The sequence below is a fragment of the Sorex araneus genome, chromosome 2 (assembly GCF_027595985.1).
Source record: "Sorex araneus isolate mSorAra2 chromosome 2, mSorAra2.pri, whole genome shotgun sequence".
Classification (NCBI taxonomy): Eukaryota; Metazoa; Chordata; class Mammalia; order Eulipotyphla; family Soricidae; genus Sorex; species Sorex araneus.
This window is the reverse complement of record NC_073303.1, coordinates 80697838-80711159: the sequence shown is the minus strand read 5'-3', so window position 1 is coordinate 80711159 and position 13322 is coordinate 80697838. Positions and strand designations below refer to the sequence as shown.

Sequence of the window (13322 nt, the reverse complement as noted above, 5' to 3'; positions counted from 1 at the left end):
GCGGTGCCAGAGATTCCATTTCCCAGCATGGACCACTGGAAACTGGGGCCCTCTTTCCCAGGCGTCTTGGGTCCCTTGTCCTTTTGGACTGTACAGTTAGTTGTTCAGACAGATGTCTGGGACTCATCAGCCATTAAAAATATTCAAACAGGATAAATACGAAGGAGCACAAATAGTAGGCTAGATGTTTGATAAATGGAAACTTCTTAGAGAGTTTAAAGCTAACATTCCAGGCAGTTAGCAAAATCACTGAGAAAGCAATTTGTCTGGTAGATAAAATCCATGCCAAAAACTCATACCAGTTCTTTAATACTTACAGAGGAAATTTGTTGAATATTATTCTATATTAACCCATTAAATGTTTCTATGTAATGGAAATCCTATGTAATCTTATATTTTCTTAACTTTACACCAATTTATTCTCTTTCCTCTCCTCTCCTATTTTTTCTAAAACACAATATAGTAAAATCCAGGGCTTTGGATGGTGTATGTCATGTCTGCAGTCCAGACAATCCATAAAAATCGACATATGTGGTATCATGTAACGTCTTGCGATCTAATCCATATTTTAGCCATGTTACTGTAGAAAGGGGCATGAATCCATGCCAGACAAGATTTAGATTTCTCAAGCTACATTCCAAACCAATTCTATATCTAGTCTTATGTATACTTTTTCCTAGATTACTAAAACAGTCCCGGTTTATTAAAGGAGTGAAAAACTAAATCACTTAATATGTGTTTTGTATGGAGGCAAACTGTACCATATATATAGTCATCTTTTTCTCCCCACCTTCTGGCAATGAAATTTGAACCCAGGCCGTCACACATGCAAGGCAAGTGCTCTACGGCTGAGCTAACCCCAGTGGAACCTCCCTTTGTATGATATAGAGTACATGGACTCAGATTTAAGCTGAAGGCATTTTAAATAACATATCATGCTACATTCCATTGGAAGGGTGCTTTATTTCCTAGTGATGTTTTCAGCTAGGCTAAAGCGTGGAGAGAGAGTTATACTGTTGCCTAAGGACACCTTCAAAGAAAAATAAAAGTAAAAAAGTATCCTAGGAAATGAGCAAGCAAAGTGAGAAGAGCACTGTAGGGGAGGGCAGTGGGGCACAGGGACCCCAGGTAGCTGCTCTGCTCACCCTGTGGTGCTGTGGGGTTTGGCCAGCCGAGCTTCCAGTCCTCAGCATCTGAGTTTCCTTCTCTCTCATCAGTTGGCATCACTCCCCGAAGGGAGAGCTCTAGGTTCCTTCCTGGATGGCTCACACATGCTTTGGGGGAAAAGGATCCTGGCTTGGAGGGTTCTGGGAAGTTGGCCAGACATATTATGCATGGGGACTGTGTCTCCTTCTTGGCTTGGTCACACCCAGATTTCTCCTTCTTGTCTGGCAGGTGTGTTTTGTTCTGTTGAGCGAGCATTCCTGTTATGACACAGCTGACATAATAGATTAGTTCAAGGTTTTGTTCCTTCTGCCCTGTGCTACCTCTAGGTCCCTAACCCTCTGGAGGACCAGTGATCAGTTTCTGCACCTGAGGACTTGTACCCACCTGCCTTAGTGCAGGACCTCTGGCTCGGCTGCTGACTGCTACAATCCCATGTGCTATGTTCAAATCCTGCCCTTGGAAACCTTCTTCCTTCACTAATATGTTATCTGCACATTATAAATATTCTTTTCTGGGTGTCCTCGTATTCTTAACTTTGCCCAACTTGTTCTTTAAATATTTTTTGGAAGACTCTGCCTTTCCCATAGGCATCAGTCCAACATCAAAAGTTTTTTGCTGGGGTGGAGTTCATGCCCAATTCAATCTGCTTAATCAATGGCTGAACAAATAGCAGTACTCCCACGTTATTTTTTTAAAAAATAAGTTTTTTTGCTGGGGAGATAGTACAGTGAACAAGACACTTGCCTTGCACACAACTGACCCAAGTTCTAGTCTCAGCACTACATATGGTTCAGCACTACTGAACCCCACCAGGATTGACACCTGCGCCAGGAGTAAGCCCTTAGCACTGCAGAGTGTGGCCCCAATATACACTTTTAATTTTTGTAACTCTCAAGCGGGACCATTTCCATCCTTGGTCAAATATACTCCATTTTTGTCATGCTTTTTTTTTCTTTTTTGGGAGTTAATTTTGCAGTTCTTGTTTCCCTGTGTGTTGATTAACAGGGTGTTTGCAAAGGGCCTGTCTCCTACAATGTGTGAAAAGAACCAAACCACACACCTATACCTCTAGAGGTCAGCAAATTCCAAGCATTGGGCACATCAACTGTTTCCTCTTACAGATGCTCTCCTCTCGCCTTCTTTCTCTATCCTTCTCTGGCTTCTTTGGCTCAGTGCCCCTCCTTCCCCCACGTACAGGGCAAGCAGCCCATTGGGAATCTGACTGCCAACTCAATGTTCCCCCCCAGCTGCCTTCTATCAGGGAGGCTCTTCTCTCTTACAGAGGCTCTCGGGGTTTCTCAGGCTGGCAGAGTCCATCTGCGGGGCTGACCACTGGGCCAGGTTCCATGCGGAGGCACAGCAGCGCCCTTGTCCTGGCATCGGGCAGCTGACAGTAGGCTATGTATTCAGCTATCTTGTGATTGAGTTTCCCCAGGGCCAGCTTCCTCACCTCTCTACAGTCTGCACTCTGTGTCTTCTAGGAGCTGATACCCGCACTGCCAGAAGCACAGATGCTGGGCCTATTTTAGCAGACGCACTCCGGAAATTCTTATTCGATCTGGATGTTGATAATGGTCTGGCTGCCATTGGTTACTCCACAGCCGATATTCCTGCGTTGGTGAAGGGAACACTGCCCCAGGTAAGAGATGTCACGTGCCACACTCCCTTTTAAGAAGCAAAAGGCTGCAGGACAGATGTGAATTAGGGGTGATGAAAACCCAGAATCCTCTAGCAGCTTCCCCGCACCACACAGCAGTGTCCCCGCTAGGAAAGGATCAAGGCTCCCCCACCTTCCTATTCCTCCACAAAACAGTGCCTTATATGAAGCTTTTATGATGTGACTGAATGGATCCTTTATAAAAAGTCAAAGCAGAAACAGCCCAATTTATTTTGAGGTATCGTTTAAGTTTTTCTTTCCTTCATTCCTGTACTTTCAAGAGTTCCCAATAAAACTATATGAAGTTATTAAAAAATGGCCACTGTAATTCTCCGTTATGAAGAGTTACAAGTTATTTTTTTAAATAGATTTTTAATTTAATTTAATTTTATTTTATTTTTGCTTTTTGGGTCACTCCTGGCTCTGCACTCAGGAATTACTCCTGGTGGTGCTCAGGGGACCATATGGGATGCTGGGAATCAAACCCAGGTTGGCCTCATGTAGGACAAACACCCTACCCGCTGTGCTATCACTCCAGCCCCCATAAGTTACTTTTTGGGTGACTATACATGGCCTTTAAGTTAGGCCAATTACAGAATAATATTTTAGCATATTTTTAAAATTGCATATTTCATGCACGTATGTTTGTATACACATCTACGGCACTTTGTTGTTTTGTTTTCTTTCCATCTTTTAAGACGTTGAAGGGTTTAACTGAGTTTTTTTGCTAAAAAATTTTTATGCTAATTTAAAGTTAAAATGTTTAATTTTTAAATGATTTACAATACTATTGATAACATAATTTAAGACATCAAATATTTCAATTCCAAAATCACCACCAGTGACAGCACCTTCCATATTTGAATCTCAATAGATTTACAGCAGAAGTTACCAAAGTAATTTGGCCTTTCACTCCATTTTCAGAAAAAAAAAATTACACAGTATCCCCTGGAAATCTATCTTTGTTAAGCAAACAAACCAAAGATGACTTTCCACACTGCCCATAAGACTACCCCACCCCCGCCCCATCATTCCAGCACCGTCTATAAAGTGATATCACCCACTTTGGGAAACACTGATTTAGAGTCAGCATATTTATTCAAGAAACCCTACCATTAACAGAATTGTAAAACACAGTACCTAAAATAAAATGCAATTAAAAAATTTTTTTAAGTTTCTCACCCTTTGGATCTCTCCTCCATGTAAGACTAGATGTTCTAATAGGTCAAGACCATGTTGTTCATTTCAACTTGCTATAAAATAGATAACTCAGCTACAAATACTTGGTGTGGGCTGTGTGTACATCCCCCAGCATGTGCTTAGTCCTATCCAAAACAGGAGAAGGTCATTTAGACATACAATGAGGCTCTGAGAATAGAAACCTTGTGTACCCAAAGTACAGACCTACTAGATTACATTCTATGAGGGGAGTGACCTATTTCTTGTTCATCACCTTTACTGTGCCAAGCCTGGAGTAGCAAACGTGTTGAATGGGTACACATCCATAGTCTATCCTAATAGGATTAATGCCTTAATGGCTGTAACGTTCTGATAAGTTTTCTTACACTTATTAGGGCTCAGCTGAATGTGGAACCACAACAGTCTGCTCAAGTAAATTAGAAAGTTAGTGGTTATCAGGATTCCACTACATCCTTTGACTGTTAATAGCGTGATCCCAAAGAGTGTATCCTGGATACAAGATGTCCTCTGAAAAGTTCAGTTGGTTCCAGCCAGAAAAGTGTTTAGGGGAAATGTGTCTGTCAACCCCTAAGAATGATATCCATGATTTTCAGGTGAAGCTATATGATATTGTTGATTTAATTGTTTGTGGCAATGAATTTTCTAGCCATTGGCCCACATTATTTTATTTCTACTGTGCTCAGACTTTCCTTTTTAGAACATGTTCCAGACAGCAACAAACCCAGACTAATATTTGAAACCATGCTCTAACATTGCAAGTAAATTAGGCATCATTCTGAATGCCTCAGTATACTATCATCCTGGGAAATCACAGATAGCAAGATCTTAATTAAACTAGTTTATTGGTTTGACAAAGAATGCTAGGGAAATTTAATATTTTTAATAAAAGGTTTGTGCATAAAGTGGGAAGCCAGAATTTCCTCAAGCTGTGTTCATAAAACAGCCTTAATCTGTGTGTTGCCTTTTCCTCCTTTGATGTTGTGTCCATGATTAAGGGAAACAGTTTGTTTTCATTACATAGCACTAATTCTATTATGGATTCCCTTTTAAAGAAAGAGAAAGAGTTCATGTCCTTAACTTTAGAAAAACTCTTAGAAATTGGCTATTCATTTTACAAATGAAGAACTACGACGGGGTTTTTGGTAGTGGTGGTTATTATTATTGTTGCTGCTGCTGTTGCTATTGTTTTTACTGTTTGGGAGACTGAACATTTTACAGGAGTGCTGTAACACCTACAGAATTTTACACATGTAACATACTGGTCTTCACTTAGTAGTATCTACTATTAAGTATCCACAAGATTTAAGAGGAACGCACATTTTCCTGCAAAGCACATTGCTAAAGAAGTTATTTCACGTAGTTAACATTTGATAAAGCTTCTTTTACATTCAGCAGTTCAGGCTCAGTTTTCTCTGGGAGGAACAACCAGGCCAGTATTCTTGACCAAACACCACGGCCCATAGTGGTGGCAGCAAATAGCAGCCCTGTGTACAGAGGCTCCAACCGCCGTAACCAGGCTGCACGGGGAGCAGGCAAAAATAAATTAGTCCTCCAAGCTGGATTTCTGAAACCTCTGGAAAGAAACATTTACATTTCAAATCAAAACACTGCATTACTGAGGAGAGCTGTCTACCAGAATGAGCACTTCCACTCCCCGGCCGACAGGCCAGCTGAAATGTTGTTATTTTATTAATGTGCAAAAGTATTAGTTTGAATTTATTTCAATGCCTATGTTAATCAGTTGTCCTTCAGTCTTAAATACATATAAATAATAAAAAATAATAGAAAAATTTTTAGCACTGCTGAAAATTTAACGTTTGTATGACAGATGATACGACTGAGGATATGGCAAACACTTTATGCCCTTATCCACATTTAACCAACCACTGGGGGTTGGAAATGTGAAAGGGAAACCCAAAGTGTTTCTACAGTCCTATACCTGCTTCATCAGTGATGGACAGGATCCTTTTAAAGGTCTTTAAGCTCATCAGATAAGTCTATTTTCCATTCTAAATAGGAGAAGATGAGCATTTTTGTTTTGCATGCAGCCAACCCCAATTGGGATTCCCTAGAACCACATATGGTCCCCTGAGCACCACCACAAATGACCCCTGAGTATAGAGCGATGAGTAAACCTGAGTTTGTTTCCTGATAAGTGTGTCCCCTGTTCTCCCCCAAAAGAAAGAAAGCATGTTGATCAATCTTAGCTATAACTGAATTCCAACCCTGTCACAAACATACAAACGTACTTACAGGTCACCATGAACAAATCTCTGCCTTGAGGGCTAGAGCAATAGTACAGCAGGCAGGACATTTGCCTTGCATGAGGCTACCCAAGTTCAATCCCCGGCATCCCATATGGTGGCCCAAGCACTGCCAGGAATGATTCCTGAGTGTAGAGCCAAGAGTAACCCCAGAGCATTCCTAGGTGTGACCCAAAAAGAAAAAAAACTCTGCCTTGCTATAGATTTTAATATTCTTTAGGGTCTCTTAGAAATCTACTAATAAGTCTGAGTTTACCTTATCTTTACCATACTCGTCAACATTATCCACTATCTCTTGCCTATCTCTTCATCTATTCTTTCTTATTTAATTTTAATAAAATATAACAAAATTTACCATTTTATACATTTTATGTGTATGAGTCAATGTCACTAAATATAGTTACAGTGCATTATAAGCATTACTAGATTCATTTCCAGAATGTTCTAATCATCTCAGATTAAAAACTCTGCTCTGTTGCTTAATGAAAAACATAACTGCCCATCTCCTTTCCCAAGCACCTGCTATATTTTAATTTATTTTTCTTCCTATGAATTTTCCTATTACATTACTGCATATAAGCGAAACCATAAATAGAATTTGTTCTTTAATGTCTTCTCTATTTATCCTAACATAATGTTTCAGTATGTCAGAATTCCTTTCCTTTATGTGGTTGACTAATATTCCACTCTATTAATGTACCATATTATTTTTTAATTATTTGAATAAGTACATTGGGTTGTTTCCATCTTCTAACTACTTTGAATCATGCTGCTGTGAATTCTGGTTCAGAGCTTCATTTCGTTTGAGTCTGTACCTAGGAAAAGATTTATTGGGACATATGGTAATTCTATGTTCACTTTTTGGGAATAGTCAAACCATTTCCTATATTAGCTGTGTCATTTTGCATTCCCAACAATAATACATGACCATTACAATTTATCCACATATTCACCAGCACTAGTTATTTTTAATTTTTTTTTAAATAATCATCCTTATGGATGTGAAGTGACACTCACTGTGATTTAGGCTTGCATTTTCCTGAGGACTAGTGATGCTTAACATTTCTTCTTATGCTTATTAGTTATTTATAGATCTTCTTTGGATAAATATCTATTCAAAGCCTTCATAAATGTTCACACTAGTTTGTCTGGCATTACATTAACCCTTATTATATGTATGATTTGTATATGTTGTCATCTATTTTGTCAGTAATCTTTCCATTCTGTTACCTGATGGTTATGCATGAAAGTCTTTCATTTTGCTATTGTCTGATTTTATCTATTTTTTCCTCTGTTGCCCATGTTTGAGGTGTCATTTATAAGAAATTCAGTGCTATAAATATTCAAAGTATTATTAGAATACTTTAAAGAGTCTATTTTGAATACTTTAAATACAAACTATTCAGGGGTTGGAGCGATAGTACATCGGGTAGGGCGTTTGCCGACCCGGGTTCAAATCCCAACATCCCATATGGTCCCCTGAGCACCGCCAGGAGTGGTTCCTGAGTGTAGAACCAGGAGTAACCCCTGTGCATCACCGGGTGTGACCCCCCCCAAAAAATACAAACTATTCAAAGAAAATACTCAATTTTCCCTTGTCTGCTTTTAATAGTTATAAAGTTTTAACTCTTATGTTGAGGTCTTTACATCTACATATATTTTATGTTAAATTCTTTACTCATTCTTCTTTCTTTTTGTTCTTCTCTTTACCTGACAAATAATTATTGAGTTTCTGTTATCTATGTATTGTGTAGAATAGACTTTAGGGAGCAGGTAAATAAAAACCTCTCCCTCATATAGCTTGCCATTCTCATGAAGAGAAACAAACTATGGGCATTTAAGCAAATCTATAAATAAGATAAAAAATAAATAATTTCAGGTAATAATCAGTGGTATGAAAGAAAACTTGAATGATATATTAGTGACAGCATAGGGTACAATGGAGAGAACTCCAGGAAGAGTAGTTAGAGGAAGCTTCTAACTAGAACCAGTGGTAGCCATATGAAGACTTGGAAGATAAATTCCAGGAAGGGAGGAAGGGCCTTGAGAAAGTGTGAAGATTAGTATTGTCATTGGACTGAGGATGAACTAGTGAGACTATGTGAGATTGATAAAGAAAGGATTAATGCTCAGGCAAAAAGTAGGGCAAGACTAGGTGGCATTCAATGATCATGTTATAATTGCAGTGGAAATCATCAGAGAATATTAATCAAGGGAATGACATGGTCATATTTTTACTAGAAAAAAATGACTGGCTGTAGTAGAGGAAATGATCTGTTCTTAAGTAGCCACAGACCATTAAAAGACCTTTGAAGTAAGATCACTTAGATTCAGATTATGGAGGAACAGTTGAGAAGTGGTAGTATTGAGGATTAGGGTTGGAGATATGTGAACCTTGCTGAGGGGTTGAATTTGTTGGGCAAAGGAAAAATTTAAATCAAGTTTAACTCTTAGAAATCAAGTTTAACTTTTAGATTTGTGCCTGAATGACTTTACCTATGGTAGGTAAAGTAGGTAAAGGTAGGTAAAATAGTAGATGCCAATTAAAGCACTCTCCCTAATATAGATGAATTGTGAGGTGCCACCTCACCCCCATTCTACCATCTACAATTACCCAAATAATAATAACTGATGAGCACCTTTGTACTGTGTGCCAAGCACTTCAGTAGGCATTGAACACAGATTGAACACAACCTTCCCTCATAGAATGTCCCATTTCTAGCAAAAATGCTCCAAAATTAATGCTTATCTCAAGAAATTAGACTGAGGAACCCTTGAAAATGGAACCAAATCAACTGAATAAATGTACCAAAGAAATTAGTACATTTGAAATATTTCACTTAGAAATGAGTCATAGAGGGATAGACAAAGAATGACTACACTCATTTCTAGAATATAAAATAACATAATATGAGATCAACACTCAAGGACAGTAGAGACAAGGGCCAGGAATATTGCTCCATGGTTGGAAGCCTGCTTCATGAGCTGGGGGAGAAGGCAGCTGGGATAGAGAAGGAATCACTAGGTTAATGATGGTTGGAGGGATTGCTTGGGATGGGAGATGTGTACTGAAAGTAGATAAAGGACCAAACATGATGGCCTCTCAGTATCTGTATTGCAAACCATTATGCCCAAAAGTAAAGATAAAGTAGGAAATTGTCTGCAGTAGAGGCAGGGGGTGGCGTCAGTTAGGGGTGGCGGGAGGGATACTAGGGACTTTGGTGGAAGATGTACACTGGTGGAGGGATGAGTATAGATCATTTTATGACTGAAACTCAATCATGAAAGCTTTGTAACTGTGTCTCAAGGTGATTCAATATATAAGGGGTAGGAGAGAATTAAAAAGAATTGGATTGAAGCTAATAAAATATTTCACTTAGATCCAGAAATTTGCACATAGGGATCCAGGGACCACTATAGGAATTGAAGTAGTAAAAGGCTATGCTGGCTGGGTTCTGCTGACTCAATAATCCCTGGAGCAATTAAACAAGTCACTCAATTCATTTGAGAAGGTAGAGGTAAAGTCTTAGTTAATATTTGGGAGGCAAAAAAAGAGGACTCACTTGTACATATGCAGAAACGTAATGTCCTACTAAAGTCATTTTGAATACACCTTAAGTCCAAGTTGAAAAACATGGTCTTTGAAGTCCCCGGTAGTTTTGTTTTTCTTGGCAGCACAGGCTGTACCTGGGACTGTGTCTCTGCCAGGATAACCTGGCAGAGGTTACTGACCAACACAATTCGGTCATTATAGGGGGTGTTTTCCCCCTAGGTTGGTTTGGTTCTTTGCATTTGGGCAAAATGCGATCGCCAGAGCAAAGCATATTTGGAAATCTTTGGCTTTTGAAAGCTTTGCTGTAAAAAGATGTCACTTGATAAATGTGAGTTGGAAATTGATGAGTATGAAACAAGAAACATGATTTTTAAAAATATGGGCTACAAAAATCCATGGCCTTCATATATGCAAACAATGAGGCTGAGGAAAGGGACATGAAAAAAGCAATCCCATTCACAATCGTGCCCCAGAAAATCAGGTACCTCGGAATCAGTTTAACCAAGGAAGTAAAAGACCTTTACAAAGAAAACTACATAACGCTACTCCATGAAATCAAAGAGGACATGAGGAAATGGAAACATATACCCTGCTCGTGGATAGGGAGAATCAATGTTGTCAAAATGGCAATACTCCCTAAAGCATTATACAGATTCAATGCGATCCCTATAAATATACCCATGACATTCTTCAAAGAAATGGATCAAGCAATCCTAAAATTCATATGGAATAACAAACGTCCAAGGATAGCTAAAACAATTCTTGGGAAAAACATGATGGGAGGCATCACCATCCCCAACCTCAAACTTTACTACAAAGCAGTAACAATTAAAACAGCATGGTACTGGAACAAAGGCAGAGCCGTAGACCAATGGAACAGGGTGGAATATCCCTACACACAACCCCAAATGTATGACCATCTAATCTTTGATAAGGGAGCAAGAGATGTGAAGTGGAGCAAGGAAAGCCTCTTTAACAAATGGTGCTGGCACAACTGGACAACCACATGCAAAAAAATGGGTTTAGACCTTGACCTGATACCATGCACAAAAGTCAGATCAAAATGGATTAAAGACCTCAACATTAGACCACAAACCATAAGGTACATTGAAGACAAGGTCGGCGAAACCCTCCACGATATTGAAGATAAAGGTATCTTCAAAGGTGACACGGAACTAAGCAATCTAGTAAAAACAGAGATCAACAAATGGGACTACATTAAACTAAAAAGCTTCTGCACCGCAAGAGATACAGTGACCAGAATACAAAGACTATCCACAGAATGGGAAAGGATATTTACACAATACCCATCAGATAAGGGGTTGATATCAATGGTATATAAAGCACTGGTTGAGCTCTACAAGAAGAAAACATCCAACCCCATCAAAAAATGGGGCAAAGAAATGAACAGAAACTTTACCAAGGAAGAAATACGAATGGCCAAAAGGCACATGAAAAAGTGCTCTACATCACTAATCATCAGAGAGATGCAGATCAAAACAACCATGAGATACCACCTCACACCACAGAGACTAGCACACATCCAAAAGAACAAAAGCAACCGCTGTTGGAGAGGATGTGGGGAGAAAGGGACCCTTCTTCACTGCTGGTGGGAATGCCGACTGGTTCAGCCCTTCTGGAAAACAATTTGGACGACTCTCAAAAAATTAGATATTGAATTCCCATTTGACCCAGCAATACCACTGCTGGGAATATATCCCAGAGAGGCAAAAAAGTACAATCGAAACAACATCTGCACATGTATGTTCATCGCAGCACTGTTTACAATAGCCAGAATCTGGAAAAAACCCGAATGCCCCAGAACGGATGACTGGTTGAGGAAACTTTGGTACATCTATACAATGGAATACTATGCAGCTGTTAGAAAAAAGGAGGTCAAGAATTTTGTAGTTAAGTGGATGGGCATGAAAAGTTTCATGCTGAGTGAAATGAGTCAGAAAGAGAGAGACAGACATAGAAAGATTGCACTCATCTATGGTATATAGAATAACAGAGTGGGAGACTAACACCCAAGAACTGTAGAAATAAGTACCAGGAGGTTGACTCCATGGCTTCGAGGCTGGCCTCACGTTCCGGGGAAAGGTCAACTCAGAGAAGCGATCACCAACTACATTGTAGTCGAAGGCCATGTGGGGGAAGGGAGTTGCGGGCTGAATGAGGGCTAGAGACTGAGCACAGCGGCCACTCAACACCTTTATTGCAAACCACAACAGCTAATTAGAGAGAGAAAACAGAAGGGAATGCCTTGCCACAGTGGCAGGGTGGGGTGGGGGGGAGATGGGAACGGGGAGGGTGGGAGGGACACTGGGTTTATGGGTGGTGGAGAATGGGCACTGGTGAAGGGATGGGTTCCCAAACTTTGTATGAGGGAAGTATAAGCACAAAAGTGTATAAATCTGTAACTGTACCCTCATGGTGATTCTCTAATTAAAAATAAATAAATTAAAAAAAATACCATTAAAAAATACATTCCTCTTAAAAAAAATAAAAATAAAAATAAAAATAAAAATATGGGCTATATCAAGTCATTGATTCCTCAGACCATATCAATGTACACAACTTTGTCGAGGTTACAAATTGTCTTTTCAAAGCTGAGATACTTCTTCTTTTTATTGTTTCAGGAAAGGGTCACCAAGCTTGCACCACGCCCTCAGTCAGAAGAGGATCTTTCTGCTCTGTTTGAAGCATCAATGAAACTTTATTGACTATCATTTTCACTGAAAGAATTACTGGGGAGTTGCCAAAAAATATTGGCCATGGTAATACTAAATAACAGAAGTTGATCTGGTCAGATCAAGGTCTTCTCATCTTTATCCATAACTCATCTCTTACTAGTGTGAATGTGACTGACCTCCAGCAGAGTCAACTCACTTCCATAAAATGGGCTGAGGACATATCCAGTATGTCAGAGCATGCTCCAGACTTCAAGGGTCCATATTTCTGCCCCCAACCAGGAAGACTGCACCCTCCTACCATATATCAAATGGGTAGTAATACAGCATCTATAAAAAATACCAATGCACATATGCTATACCAGTAATCTTATGCCAACAAGCTATTTAAATGCTAGCACAGATATGTAAAGAAAATGGCAAGGATATTTCTGCCTGCAGTATATCCAATAATTCAAATTGACAGAACCTAAATATTTACTGAAAGTGTGTAATAAATAAATCATAGTATATTAATTGATGAAATGCTTCCGTGCTGTTAATAAGAATGGGGGAAGTGTCTGGGGAGGTGGCTCAGCGGACCTGCACCTACCTAGTAGGGTTGACTGTGATTCTATCCCTCAGCACTTACTGTGATCCATTGGCACTGCCAGGTATGATTCCCCAGCACCTACACAAGTGTGTACATGTTCTCTGGTGGGCCACAACCAACGTAATGTGACCCCAAGCAAGTGCTGAAACTAAATGGGTGACCCTCGGGCATTACAAAATTAGCAGCAAAAACAAAA

At 39.6% G+C, this 13322-nt stretch overlaps 1 protein-coding gene across 2 annotated transcripts in view; it reads left to right on the top strand.

Annotated features, from left to right (window-relative positions):
• ADHFE1 (alcohol dehydrogenase iron containing 1) overlaps window positions 1-13048 on the top strand; it is a 38388-nt gene extending 25340 nt beyond the window's left edge. For both annotated transcript variants that reach the window (XM_055127195.1, XM_004602418.2), the window contains exons 13-14: window positions 2649-2806; window positions 12484-13048. In XM_055127195.1, coding sequence (XP_054983170.1) covers window positions 2649-2806; window positions 12484-12567 — 242 coding nt within the window. In that variant the 3' untranslated portion in view covers window positions 12568-13048. The remainder of the gene's footprint in view (window positions 1-2648; window positions 2807-12483) is intronic.
• The last annotated feature ends 274 nt before the right edge of the window (window positions 13049-13322 follow it).